At 35.9% G+C, this 13,963-nt stretch overlaps 1 protein-coding gene and 1 long non-coding RNA gene across 4 annotated transcripts in view; one reads left to right on the top strand and one right to left on the bottom strand.

Moving 5' to 3' along the window:
• Positions 1–6,035: 6,035 nt before the first annotated feature.
• LOC135156995 (uncharacterized) lies at positions 6,036–8,319 on the top strand. The gene is made up of 2 exons (XR_010296073.1): positions 6,036–6,156; positions 6,635–8,319. It is a non-coding gene; the product is annotated as an uncharacterized LOC135156995 (long non-coding RNA).
• The window catches only part of LOC129279141 (COP9 signalosome complex subunit 6-like), an 11,126-nt gene continuing 5,479 nt past the window's right edge, over positions 8,317–13,963 (bottom strand). The window contains exons 5-10 of one of the 3 annotated variants that reach the window (XR_010296072.1): positions 13,596–13,758; positions 12,766–12,959; positions 11,688–11,756; positions 9,231–11,006; positions 8,712–9,168; positions 8,317–8,436 (exon numbers count right to left, since the gene is read on the bottom strand). Coding sequence is in view for 1 of the 3 variants with exons in the window: in XM_064111263.1 (XP_063967333.1) it covers positions 10,935–11,006; positions 11,688–11,756; positions 12,766–12,959; positions 13,596–13,758 (498 nt within the window). In the remaining 2 variants the exon portion in view is untranslated. Of the gene's footprint in view, positions 11,007–11,687; positions 11,757–12,765; positions 12,960–13,595; positions 13,759–13,963 lie in introns of all 3 variants that reach the window. The other 2 variants (XR_010296071.1, XM_064111263.1) reach the window with 2 other exon arrangements.

Raw genomic sequence — 13,963 nt, 5'->3', positions numbered from 1 at the left:
AATGTTGTTTTTCCGCTTTTCTCTTTCTTCTATCTCAACAACTGATTTGGTGATAACCTCAACCAAGCCTTCTTGTCCATGCCTTTGATTGGGTTGGTGTGAATCAATCAAACTTGCATCATTCCTTGGTTCTATACCTCCAGCAGCATAAGCGTAAGACCGATTTGATGATGATCTACCTTGAGTAGGATGTGGTTGAGATTCACACACCGGCAATCCTTGTATACTGGATATTGAGTCATGCATCTGTTTCATGGCATTTTCTATCTTCTGATTCACCTCCTTTTTCATCCCTTCTAGTAAATTCTCAATATCTGTACATGTTGCTGGTGTAGTAGTGGATGGTCTTATGTTATCCATACCCACACCGGGCTTAGAGTGGGTGGACCTTACAGCTTCTCTTGCTCCTTTAATAGCCATTTTCTCACATTCTTTGCAGAACCAATGACATTTCTCACCAGCTTTACTTCGAATTACATTGTAAACTTCTATGGTTATGTCTTGGCATGGTAAACACACCCATCGATCACAAGCTTCACACTCGATTAATTGTTTCCTTCCTGATTTCTTACAAAGCTGGCATACAAGGGAAAAATCTTCCACATCAGCTTTGTTTCCCTTCTTGGACTTTGTCTCAGCTTTTTTATTGCTAGAAGTAGAACTGATTACACTTGATGATCCCCTTTGGCTTTTGCCAGCTCTCCCTTTCTTCTCATGTTTAATGTTAGAGCCTTGCTCAGTGAGAATAATACGCTTGGTTTTATTCAATGATGCTCTGCTATTTGAAGATGCCGGTTCATCCACTATAACCTCCGAATCTGAAATTTGATCATTGATTGAGTCTTCGGTTATCTCTTCATTTTCACATTTTTTCTCACTTTTTCCGATCTGCACCTACTTAGATAGGCCTTTGTTACATACTTGTAACCATGTAAGATAAATCTATCACATGCATCACATGCAACAAGTTTGTAAAAAATGTATATAAAAAAAAATCAAAATTGGACAAGGAGTAAAAGAGCTATGATAATTTAAAGATATGGATTTCGGTGAAACAGTTCTATGCATGTTTTTATGAATTTACTTGACAAACTGATGCAAAGATGTCTCACCTTGTTACATGAAATTATGTTTGATCTATTCCCCCCCCCCCTCCAAGACTAGATATTAATTAATGCAAAAGGGTGACATATCATTCACACACGTATGACCAAATAAAATAAGTATACCCAGTTGTTGTGTGTCCGGACGATCAATTTTAGAAAGTCATTTGGAAAAAATTACAAGTGAAGTTTTCAATTTTTGGTACAAAATGTTAGGAAATATTATAAAGAACAAAATAGAAGATGATTACAAGTATTGAATTCGTATTTTTAGTGTAATCCAAAGACAAAAAAGAAGGCTTCAAAAATATAAAGTGTCCGGACACCCGACCCCCCATCCTATGATTTCATGTTTTGATATAAGAAAAGTTAAAGTGGGGTGTCATCATCAGCCCATCTAACGAATATTTATTAAGACGTGCATATAACTGTTTTTATAATGCATGAAAACCCTTTTAGATCTAGTTGTTATCAGATTTTGATGAAATTTGCAGCATTTGCTTACATTTGATGAAATTATTTTCAGCTCGGAGTACCCTTTTAAATCGGTTAATTATGGACATTTTTCAAATCCCCTCTCCTAACAAATTCTTATTTGTCGGACTTCTGATTTTAAATTTGGTTTTTTTTTCGGAGGGGGTGGGGTCCATTTGGTATGAGGTTCACCAAAGCTGTGCAAATGATATCGAAATTATAACTAGAAAACAGATTGTCACAATTTATAAGAAATTGATTAAAAAATAACAATATATTTTGGGGGGCGGGTGGGAGGGGGGGGGGGTATTTCTTATTTTTATCTACAATCTGGTCGAGCTACATTACATGAGGTTCGCCAACTTTCTACACAAAATCATTCAATATTAAAAAAAAAATGAAAAGGCATATTTTTGAAAATAAAAAAAATTATTATAGTTTTAATTGGTTTTTTTTAAGTTTTTTTTTCTTAAGTAGTTTTTTTTTAAATAAACTTTAACTCTGAAAATTTGTTAACTAATTGGCCTTGTTTTCTTTCGTTCTGTTAAACATGTTAAAGGCACGGTATCTACAGAGCAACTGTATTAGTGCAGTGAGGACAAGACATCCCAGAATCAACATACAGCTGACAGCAGCCCTTCAAGAAGTACTTTAAGACTCTGATATGGGATTCACCATTACCACAGCTTCAGGTAGCTTTCCATGCTTTATCCATTTTCTGTATGGAAATAGTGTGCCAGTTTTGACTTTATCATGTCAGTTGTAACCGATTTCTCCACGAATTTGGTTAATTGCCGTTTTATAAGATATTGTTTTAAAATTAATTTTACCACTATTAGTACATGAAATCTAGAATTATGGAAAATATAAAAAAATATAAAATGATAAAAACCATAAAAAATGAAAAAATATAGAATTTGGATAAAGGCTCATGCAGAGAAAACTTTTTGCAAGTGATAAATCAAAATTAAACATTTAAATATGAACATCTCATGAATTTTGGAGGGATTTTTTTTTTACCCAACAATAGTTAATCTTATTATTTTTGGTAAATAAAATATGACATCAGGGAGTACTTCCACCTTTACAAGTAACATTTACACAAAGTCAAAGAGTGAAAAGTTAATGTATGTTAAATATCATGTTGATGATAAATGTCCATGAATCATGAAGAAATGAGAGTGTAATGTGATTGTTTTTATGTATGTATTCATCAAACATGCAGATTCGAGTCATCGGAACGTGGCATTTTTAAGACTGGAACATGAAGAAAGCAAACAATGCAGAGGAAGAAAATTATCCCCTTTGGTGAATCCTGCTGACATACTCTCTCAGATACTCCCAGATAAGCTATCAACTGGATTTTCCAAATAGAGGGAATATGATATATGGAAAGATCTTAGATGAGGACAAGGCACCTCGCCCCCCCCCCGTAGGAGAGGAAATTGGAACAATGAATACATGTTTTACTTTGAATGAACAAACTCTATGAAGTTTTTCGATAAAAAAAAACTTAAACTTAATTTGTAACGTTTGCTGACCCATTAGAAGGATGTCATTGTAGAAAATTGAAACGTGGTAAGTTTGCTGCTGTATTAAGAAGTTTGTTATAATGTTAAAGACACACACTAAGGGGAGATTATCGTGTTTTATATCCTTTTTAGTGCAAATTTGGACAGTGGAGAGCGATGCACATTCCTGAGTTTTGTTAATACTGCTGCATAGAAGAGAGTAAATGTATGTAGTCTCTTCCATATCAAGAATTAAACTCTGATATTATTTTTTTAATGATGTTTACAACGCATATCATTACACACGTGTACAGAGTGTAGCAGAGAAAAGAAGATTATGTATTTGTGATTATTTGTTAGTTATAATACCTGTCGTTTTAATATGTGGAGCCAAGTTTTTATGCACAGTTTTATTCTTCTTTTCAAACGAAGTGACCACAAAAAAAAAATTTCAGTGATCCAGATAATTTGGCAGCAATTTGTGAATTATATTTTCATGACTTCCCCATCCCTAAAAAGAAACCAAATGTGGCCCATTTCATGAAATGTTGATATGATCCCTTGCTCGAATGAAAACAGTGAACCTTCTGCTTCCTGATTCGCTACTTCAAAGAGAGTTGATATTTCTTTAAGAGTTGCTGTCATATTAAATCTTTATGAAATGTAGCTCGCATCAGCTTTTCACTATTGTTTATTGCCACCGAAAAAACTTGGTTTTGCAAAATTGAATTTTGTTTGTGTTTATTTTCCAAAGCTTAAGCATGATTCTTTTTTTAGATTGTACGAGAAAGTGAAGTATGGACAAACAGCAAGGTGGTGTCTTTTTTTTTTTTGGGGGGGGGGGGGGTTATGGGCAGGGACAAATCTAGGATGGAGGTGGGCAGGGGCTTTCGCCCCACTTTTTTTCCCCCAGAACGCATGTATAAACATGTAAAAAAAATTACCATTTGATTGTGATTTTTTTTTGCATGGTCAGCCCCTCCCATTTTCAAAAAAATGTTCTGCGGCGCCTGTGGGGGTGGGCACCCCCCCAAAAAAAATGATAAGCTGCCCCCCCCCCAACAACAACAAAATCAGATGAATAATCCAACACCATCTGCCCCTGGTCATTGGATCTGAGAACCTCCTCCCATGTTAAAACTACGCGCTATGACGAACTATATATAGTATGACAAATAGTCTCCATAAGGGTTTTTTTTGCATGTAATGTGAGTGTGTGGGTGTGGGTTCTAGTGTGGGTGTGGTTGAATATGTAGAATAATTTGTTTTATTGTATTCGCCTAGCTGAGTATATATATATGCCAGGTATGTTGGGCGTTACAAAAGCACCAACATTTCCCTATCATGAAAAGATGAATAATAAGCCCGACTACCATGACGACCCATACAGGCAGGCAGGGGGGGGGGTACCCCTGATTCAATTGGCCATATCTCTAATTTAAATATGAATTAGACTCTAATATTTTGTATACACATTGTACATGGGTCCAGGTACCAGAAAACATTAAAAAACCGAAATCCCAAATTTCACCTATAATACCCATTTTCCCAGGATGGCCCACAATTATAGATCATTGTTTGTGTGAGTGTGTCTGTGTTTAGAAAAGGGTGTATGTGATTGAAAATATTTTGCATTAATTTTAAACCTATTTTATAGGGGGGGGGTGTTGCTGCGTTCTGTATAAAGAGTTTCCTATGGCAAACAGGGGGGGGGGGATATTTAAATTTTGTGAACGATGGATGTTGAAAACGGTGGTTTTAAAAAAGGTAAAGTTATTATTTCTGGGTGAGGATGGATTTATGGCTACGGCCCAAATTAAAATTAAAAAGTTTGTGAATGATATTTAGTTTAGATATATATATATTGTTTTACTTAATTCCAGGCTTACTCAGTTTACATCTTACGAAGATGACATTGTTCTCCCTGTATTAAAAATATTAAGAACACAATTAAAATGTGCGAATTGAACGGAACGAGGTGACGATCCTTCATTTGTGTTAATTGATTGGCTAATGACTTCATAAAAAAAATCAGAAAACCATTTCGAAATCGCGTCCTTGCCCTGCCCGCCATTGTTTTAATATGTTGCTATCTCCCGAAGATAAGAAAAATCTTAATTGACGAATTGAGCGAGATGACCGTACTTCTTTTGTGCTCATTGTTTGAATATTTCATTGAAATATTAGATTTTTTGTCAAAGACCACCCTGCCCTTCATTGCCTCGCTATGTCGCTATCTACCGAAGATAAGACCACATATATGACCAAATGTCTATTCATCTACCAAACACATACAAATACATTATAACATTGTGTAATATTCTCTTGCTTCACCGTGATTCCTAGAGAGCGATAAAATATTTCTATAATTTTGTAATTCAAGTGAAAAAAGGAAAAGAAAACGACGGACGTCATTGTTACGATGTCTTAGGCCTACCCCCCATCAAGACAACTTGCCCCCCGGATTGCAATCAGTATCGTTCTAGCGGACAAAGTTTTAAACATTAAAGAAAGGCGCCGAAATGGAGCAACTATTCCCTGATTAAAGAATAATGCAAGTATAAACAGAAAGAAAATAATACAGAAGAGCTGATGAAAAGTAAAAGAAAAAAAATAAGCGCGAAAATAAAGAGATGTGATTGGCTGTCTGAAGGGCGAGGGCACAGGGTTAGTTAGGCTCATGATTTTTGGTTCAGAATGAGAAGATAAGGGTTGGGGTTTATTTGGTTTTGGAGGTTAGGTTTTATGTCTAGCTTAACGTGCATATTTTCCATCGGAGCAATTGTCGCCGGAGCAAATGTCGCTGGAGCAAATGTCGCTGGAGCAAATGTCATAGAACCATCTGAAGATGGTCAGTCAGCCCTCTATCTGTGTCATTGTTAAATCATTTTTTTTTTGTGTGGTTGGTATCAAACAACCTTTGCATTCTTAATGTTTTGTTTCGTTGCAGGTGAGTGCAATCTTGTGGTCACGTGAGCACAAAGAGCTAATCACAGGCCACGGGTTTGCGCAGAATCAGCTGACTATCTGGAAATACGTCACCATGGAAAGAATCTGTGATTTGAAAGGTTAGATTTTATTTGGGATTGTCCCTATAGTTGTCATCATCATCACCATCACTATCGCCATCCTCGTCATCATTGTCACTGCCAACACAATCATCATCATCATCATCACTGTCCTCGTCATCGTCACCACCACCATCACCATCTTCGGCATCAGCATCAGCATACTCGTCATCATCACCATCTTCATCATCAACATCCTCATCATCATCATCCTCATTATCTTCCACCATTGCCATCATCATCGTCATCATCACCTTTGTCATCAAAATCATCACGATCATCGTCAGCAGCATCACCATCTTCGTCATCACCATCATCATCATCGTCACCATCCCCATCATTTTCATCTTCATCATCCTCACCGCCATCACAAAAACCACACTACCACAATCAAAACCACTGCCATCAAATTTGTAATCTTAATCGATCACCGTCTGAATCCTATGAAAAATTTAATGGATTTTCTTTCTATCCTCAGGTCATACCAGCCGTGTATTGGCCATGTGCCTGTCGCCGGACGGAACCACCGTCGTTTCCGCTGGAGCCGACGAGACGCTCCGATTCTGGAATTGTTTCGCTCACCTGAAGAAGACAAAGAAACCATCCACTAGCTCGAGAAGCAGCGAACCGTCCAAGGCACTGAACACAAGAACCATAAGATGATGTAATGTTGACATAATGTTTAGATTGTTTCGTGACATCCAAGGATTCTAAGAATGCTTTTAATGTTTCATGACATCCAAGCCAAGGAATCTATGATCAAAGATATTTTGACCGAGTATGGATGAATAATCAAGATGGACGCCCAATAAATATATACAGGTGATTGGCAGGCGTTATAATCTCCCAAAGATTGGTTGAAATACTTTGAATCATGAAGGGGATTAAAAGGAAGGAGACTTGGTTTGCTTTTAGGTTATGTAATTCTGCTCTTATGACAGCCACAGTGGGGGAAGCAAAGGAAAAAGTCTAAAAGAAAGATGAATGCAAAGGAGAATGAAAGAAGAGGGAAAGCAGAAAACGAATGGGAAGAAAAATGACAAGCAAAAAGGGGAGGAGAAAACAAAAGGAATAGGATGAAGCAGAGATGGAGAAGTAGAAGATGGAAGAAAGAAAGCGAGATCCCAAAATCTATATACACCTGGAAAAGATCATGAAAAAGAGAGTAAAAGTTCATAAAAGACATACAAATGAATTGCAATATTTGGAAATGTGTAAAATAACTATAATAGTTCTTTTTAAGCAGTTCTTTTTTTAAAACAAAATTTGTTTTCATGCACAAAAAATATAAATTGAAATTGTATTTTGTTGTTGTAAAATAGATAAGTGTTGTGAATGTCCATTTGTGTTATATATGTATCTCCTATTAAATTTTAAAGTAACATCAGCTCAGCTCATTAATTAAGTAGAGTGGGGGTGTTGCCACCGGGGGGGGGGGGGGGATGGGGATAAATGTAAAAAAATAATAAGCAGGCAAATATGGGATTTGTTTGAATATATATTTATGTTTATTTTAAAGATCTTACTCAATGTTGTTTAAATATTTGATTCATCTAGGGGTGGCCAAAACTGTTATGACACTGATGATGCTGGAACTAATATTTACTGCCAATTCCAGTCGACATGTCTTGTAGAAAATGGTCAAGATATCTACATGTACAATAATAGCTTTCCTGCATTCTGAAGAGATTTACCTTAACAAGAGTACCAAGAATATCAAGGGACTAAGGGATCGAATTACATTTGCCTTTCCAGTAAATTGTTAATTTTTTAATGAAAATATCGACCTAAAATAATAAATAATGTAGAAGCGCCCAAAGATAATGCTAAATAAGGTAGAAGCATTAAAAAATGTTGAAGACCATGCAGGTACATTATATTTTGTAAATCATACATGAAATTTCAAAAAATAAAAATGTTTCAAGTGCAAAATTGTAAGTAGCAATGAAGAATTAATGTACATGGTGCATGCATGTCTTATATTGGGCAATAGAGATGCACACTATATACAAGTACTGTACCCACTACCTAATCATCTAATTTACTGAGGAACTGCATAATTTTTATAACATTAGTCATCTATATCCTTCGTCTGTGTTTACTTCAAAGATGTGTGATATTTTACTCATGTAATAAATCAAAACTCGTAAAATGAACAAATTAGTTGTATTCTCATTTTGTTTTTATTTTGAACATTATTTATACCCTTTACAACAAACGATAGTACGCATAATTCAATTCATTGAATACCGTGTAAGTGAAAACAAAATAGCCTGTATTCTGAAGTCGGGTTTAATAGACCATGGTCTAAATCTGTGTTAAAATTATGGGAAGTCAAACAAGTCATTTTACGCCTCACTTCTAAAATGGTGAAGATGACTATCTTATTTATCCTTCTCAGACAGATAAAGATTCGAGAGACAAATGAGCTCATACATTGAACCTCAATTGTTAGAGATTTATGTCACAACTGGCTGTCCATAGTTAGACCACAACTTTAGACCAGAGTTTGAATTAAACCCGACTTCAGAATATATGGACCAAAAACTATTAACCTGGTAGGAATTTACTCCAGGGCAATAGCATAAAATAATAACCAAAAAGTTGAAACAAATACATTAGGTCGGACGTACCTACGTAATGGAATTGCCCTTTATTTACTTCCCGATAATGCAGAATCATTAAAATTACCTTCTATACATAATTCTCCAGATTTAACAAATTTGTCTTCTTCATCATCCATGATGAACTAAACCATGCTTGACGTTCCTAGGCCCCGTCTTACAAGGAGTTATGATTGATTCGATCAAGTATATGACAATCCAATGTCATATACAATTTTTCTACAGGAAATGTCCACAATGTCCTTTGAAAACAAAGAGGAGCATACTGAATTGTCAAGACAACAGTGAATGTATGAATATAGATATCTAGAAAATATTTTAAACAAACATTATTAGTTTAGATGTTGATGGCTTTCCATAGTTGTGATTGATTGGATCAATTGTAACTCTTTGTAAGACAGGGCCCTGGACTCCATCTTACAAAGAGTAACAATTGATCCCATCAACCACAATTATGGAAAGCCAGCAACGCCACAATCTAAAATGCATGTTTGTTCCCACATGTTTTCTAGATATGATGCATACTTGTACATTAATCTTTGGCAATTTGGTATGCTCTTTGTTTACAAAGAGCACTTTGCGAATCTCCCGTAGGAAAAAATATGACGATGAGAATGGTTTCCATATAGTTGAAGTTGATTGGATCAATCACAACTCTTTGTTAGACGGGGCCCTGGTATACAAAATCAAAGTATTGAAAATACATCAAATGATGTAGACTTTGTGACATCATCATTTCTCTCTTGGACATGGCCACTTTCACTGTTGGAGGGCTTCAAACCTCAAAACCAACTTTATCTTATGTAGATTGGAATTTACAAACCTACTAACAGGTAGTAAGCAAAAAAAATGCTTTGGCTAATTATTTGGCTCCAGAGAACATGAAGTAGATAATTTAATCAAGAATCAGCTCCAATCTACATCACACGGTAGATGTAAACAAGTGCACATGTATTATGCATCTAAAACTAGCTCCAGCTATGTTCATAAATTACGTGGCAAAGCTCAACATGTTTGTACAAATATTATATTCGAGTGCTTCAAGAAACTTTTGCAATAAAATTTTACTGAGTGGGGGGTGCCTTCGTAATATAAATATATTATAAGATCTGCTTACAATGAAATACATGTATGACTGCAGATAATAGCTAGAGATTTCTTGCTAATCTGTTAGTGGTGGTCAATAAAATACTTATCATGCTTTCAATTTCTTGCCCCCCATACATGAGCTTTTAATAAATCAAGGTTGCATTTTGCATATTCTTGTCTTTAAACTATATACATCTGTTTCTGCCATGCATCCATAAGAAAAATTAAATATATTCTGTGTACATGTACATACAGAGATTACAACAGAAAATAAGACAAGGTTTTGAGTGCAATTTTAATATCGTTATCTGATTTCCTTTCCTTTTCTGATGGGATAAGAATTGCAAAACTGCTTAATATGAACAGCATCAAGAACATATGATTAATCAGAGCAATTGACAGAAAAAATCCTTTTCTATAGATCTATTGACTAGTTACCACAATAGATGTCTTAAAGAACATGCCAAGTTATGGATAATCCTCAGGGAATACTGTCATAATCTTACATCTTGGGTTTTTGTGTTCAAGCAACCAATCTATATCAAAGAATCACGGTTTTCAAACATGCTTAGGCAAAAAAAGGGGTTTCTGCAAATTATGAGCATTATATGACCATGATCAAGACTGCAAAAATGAAGTGCTGAAAACAGGTTAGTATCGAAACATGATTCTGCCAGAAACCTGACTGTTGTTACTGCTTTCATGTAACAGGGTTCTCGATGTTAAATTGATGCCAAACTGCCCCATGGTGGCAGGCTTTCACTGGAACACTTGATTGAGGTTGACATGGACAAACCTGAGCCACAAAACTAAGCTGTTCCCAGTCAAAGGAAAGCTAAAATGTAAGTATCACAATGCAAAACACAAAGAAGAACCATGATTTATGTTTCCTGGTTGGACACTTGCATTAACACTGCCTTTGACAACCATATGTGTAACAGAATTCACTTATCTCTATGAGATGTCAATTAACTTAAGTCTTCTGGCTGACTCGTGAAACCAGCCCCTGCTCTTCAAATGCTAATCTTTAGGAAGTAGAAAAGACACTATCACAAAAGTAGGTCCTCATAAGAAGAGTCCTCGCATTCTTCTTCCCATGCCTTGACGGTCGTAGAGTACGTTGAACTTGTTGACAAACTGTTGGTAAAGAATAAAGATAGAAAGAAATAAGGAAAAAAGATTTTGATATCAAAGTTTGTTTCACCCAACATGAGACAAGAAATAACATTTCATTAAAACACAGAAGCAGCATGAAAATGAGTTTGGTAAAGAGTTATATACAGCACCCTTAAGCAGAGAACATACATAACAATGACATTAATAAATATACTTCAAAAAATAATAAAACAAGAACAATATGACAGGAAATAACATGAACATACCATACAATAACATTAATGATGATGATAGTAACAACAGTACCACCAGGGGCCTGTTTCATAAAACTTGTTTATAATAACAAACTTACAATATCAGTTAAAAGCTACTGAAATCCTTCGATTGGATTGGCTGACAGTATTATCTGTTATAGAAATTGTGTGCTTGTTACTATAACAAATCATTTTTGAAATGAGACTCAGGACCTTGCTACTCCACGACATCGACATGATCAGAGAAAAGACAAACAACTCGGTTCCAACAAATCATTCTTGGTAAAGTTTGACTTGTGCTTGGAAGTTTGAGTATTGAAATAGCAAACAGTAGATGACAGGTTTAGAAATCTCACTGAGTGATTTAATGATTTCTTTTCTAGATTATTCTCAAACATGCAATCTTTAGTAACTCATTTGCAATCAGGGAACATTCCTTCAATCTTACCTGATTTATTGTGTTGCAGCCTTTAGTAATTGCCCCTAGATAGGCCATAAGAGTTACATCATTGCATTGCTGTAAAAAACAAAAACAAACAAAAGTAATTAGCGACATTCTTCATTATCCAAATAACAAAGAGATATAAAGTCACATTTTGACAATGCCTTAAGATAAATGCCAGTGGAAGAGCCGTGGTGTAGTGGTTCTGACTCTCGCCTTGTAAACAGAGGGTCGTGTGTTCGAATCCCACCGCGGTCTAGCGTCCTTTGGCAAGGCGTTAATCCACACTTTGCCACTCTCGACCCAGGTGCTAAATGGGTACCCGGTAGGATGCGAAAGATATTGTATGTTTGAATTTGCCAGCGCCAAATGAGGCTGCGATGAATGCAAGGAATGCTCCCCAGGGAGTGGAAATTGTGCACTTTTCGTGCGGGATTGAAATGAATCCAATGACCGGGTAATAATAAGCTATAACGCGCTTTGAGCCATTCTGGGAAAAGCGCTATATAAAAATTGGCTATTATTATTATTATTAATTGTGGTAACAATCTAAAAATGAATTTGATCAGAATCCAATAAAATGACCATCCCAGTGCTTGTATGTATTAATAAAAATATGTGCGAAATGGCTCTGAGTAATGAGCACAATAAACACAAATTCCATCAAATGTCAGGGGTTTGTTCGAAGCGAAATTAATACACTGCCCCGCATACGCTTTTCTGTTAAAGGTCATCAGAATGATCTGTTTCCAGCTAAGATTTCATGATATCAGAAAAATAAGTTAACATGAATGTACCAGATCTAGATCAATGATAATATGGTGCCAATTAACCTTGAATTAAAAGACTTTCTCATGAAATAATTGTTAGCTGCCACTACTTTCTTTTCCAGTTAACATTTAACTTGCAAACATGAACAAGACGTTTACAAAAAATGCCATCCTGGAAGATAATCCTTTCAAGGAATGAATTTCCTACTAGATACATGTAACCATTTACTACGCCTGGGTCAAGGGCAGCTCAAAATGGAAGAAATTCATGCCAAATTTCAATGTTTTCAAGTAATAAGGATACGGTAACTTACATTGTAGAATTCTGTATCAAACTTTTCTAGATGCAGGACCGGTAGCCTGTGGCAGAGACTGTTGGCATCCCGGAGAATCTCATGGTTCATGGGCACCTCACCAGACTGGACAGCTTTCACGTAATCCAAGATCAGCTTTACGCGACTGTGCAGCATCTTCACGGCGTTGTGTTGTGCTATCAGGTGCTCCGCAACTAGATGAAAAACAGTATAAAAGAGTCATGAAGATGCTTGACAACTAGCAACATATAAAACAAATAACAGTCAATAACGGCTGTAAGATATGATGATGTTATACTGGGGGCGTCGAGGTCTAGTGGTTATGACTCTCGCCTTTCAATCAGAGGGATGTGATTTCGAATCTCAGCCATGGGGTGTTACTTTCAGAAAGAAATTTACCCACATTCTGCTTCAGTCAACCCACAGGAGGTGAATGAGTACCCGGCAGGATTAATTCCTTGAATGAATGGAGCGCATTTAGCAGCTTGAACTATATCTGGGGTAATATATATAGTGCGCCATCGAATAGGCTACTAGATAAGCGCCTCATAAATGCTATACAAGTTTAAAAACCCCATTTATAGGGGCAATATCCTATTTAGTGTAAATATCCCCTTGAAAATCCTTCTTAAATGGATAAAATCCCACTAACTGGCAGCTCTGGTAATGCACAGTGATTAAGTGATGGATTGAAGTTTTTAATTTTTGGCATTCACTTTATATACTCTAAACTATATAAATATATATATTTTTCATTTGTATTTCAGTCAGCTCCATAGCTGTTATGATGATTATCATAAGAAGAAGGTAAATATGATCATACCACTTACCCACAGAGCTTTCCATAGTTTCACTGTTGGTTACCCTAGCAACATGATCAACACCTATTCTTTCAGCCTCTTCTGTTGCTAGGGTAAAATGCAGCTCCACAAATAGCATGGTTGCTATGCCGTTGATCAGATCAATCACTGATTCAAACATGTGGACGGGAAGCTGTTAAATTGTTAAAAAGTAATGAATAAAATTTAAGATATCCATGTATATCTGCGATCACCAGTTACTGTAGATAGATATCATAATCACTAGTGTACTTAACAGCATCTTCTCCCTGAAATGTGACAGTTGTAAATCACAAATATTCAGACTACTTGAAATTCTTTATAACTAGTTGTCATATGGATAAATCCTGGTCATGTCA

The sequence above is a fragment of the Lytechinus pictus genome, chromosome 16 (genome assembly GCF_037042905.1).
Source record: "Lytechinus pictus isolate F3 Inbred chromosome 16, Lp3.0, whole genome shotgun sequence".
Classification (NCBI taxonomy): domain Eukaryota; kingdom Metazoa; phylum Echinodermata; class Echinoidea; order Temnopleuroida; family Toxopneustidae; genus Lytechinus; species Lytechinus pictus.
Note: the sequence above shows the minus strand (reverse complement) of the source record. Positions and strands in the feature narration are given on the sequence as shown.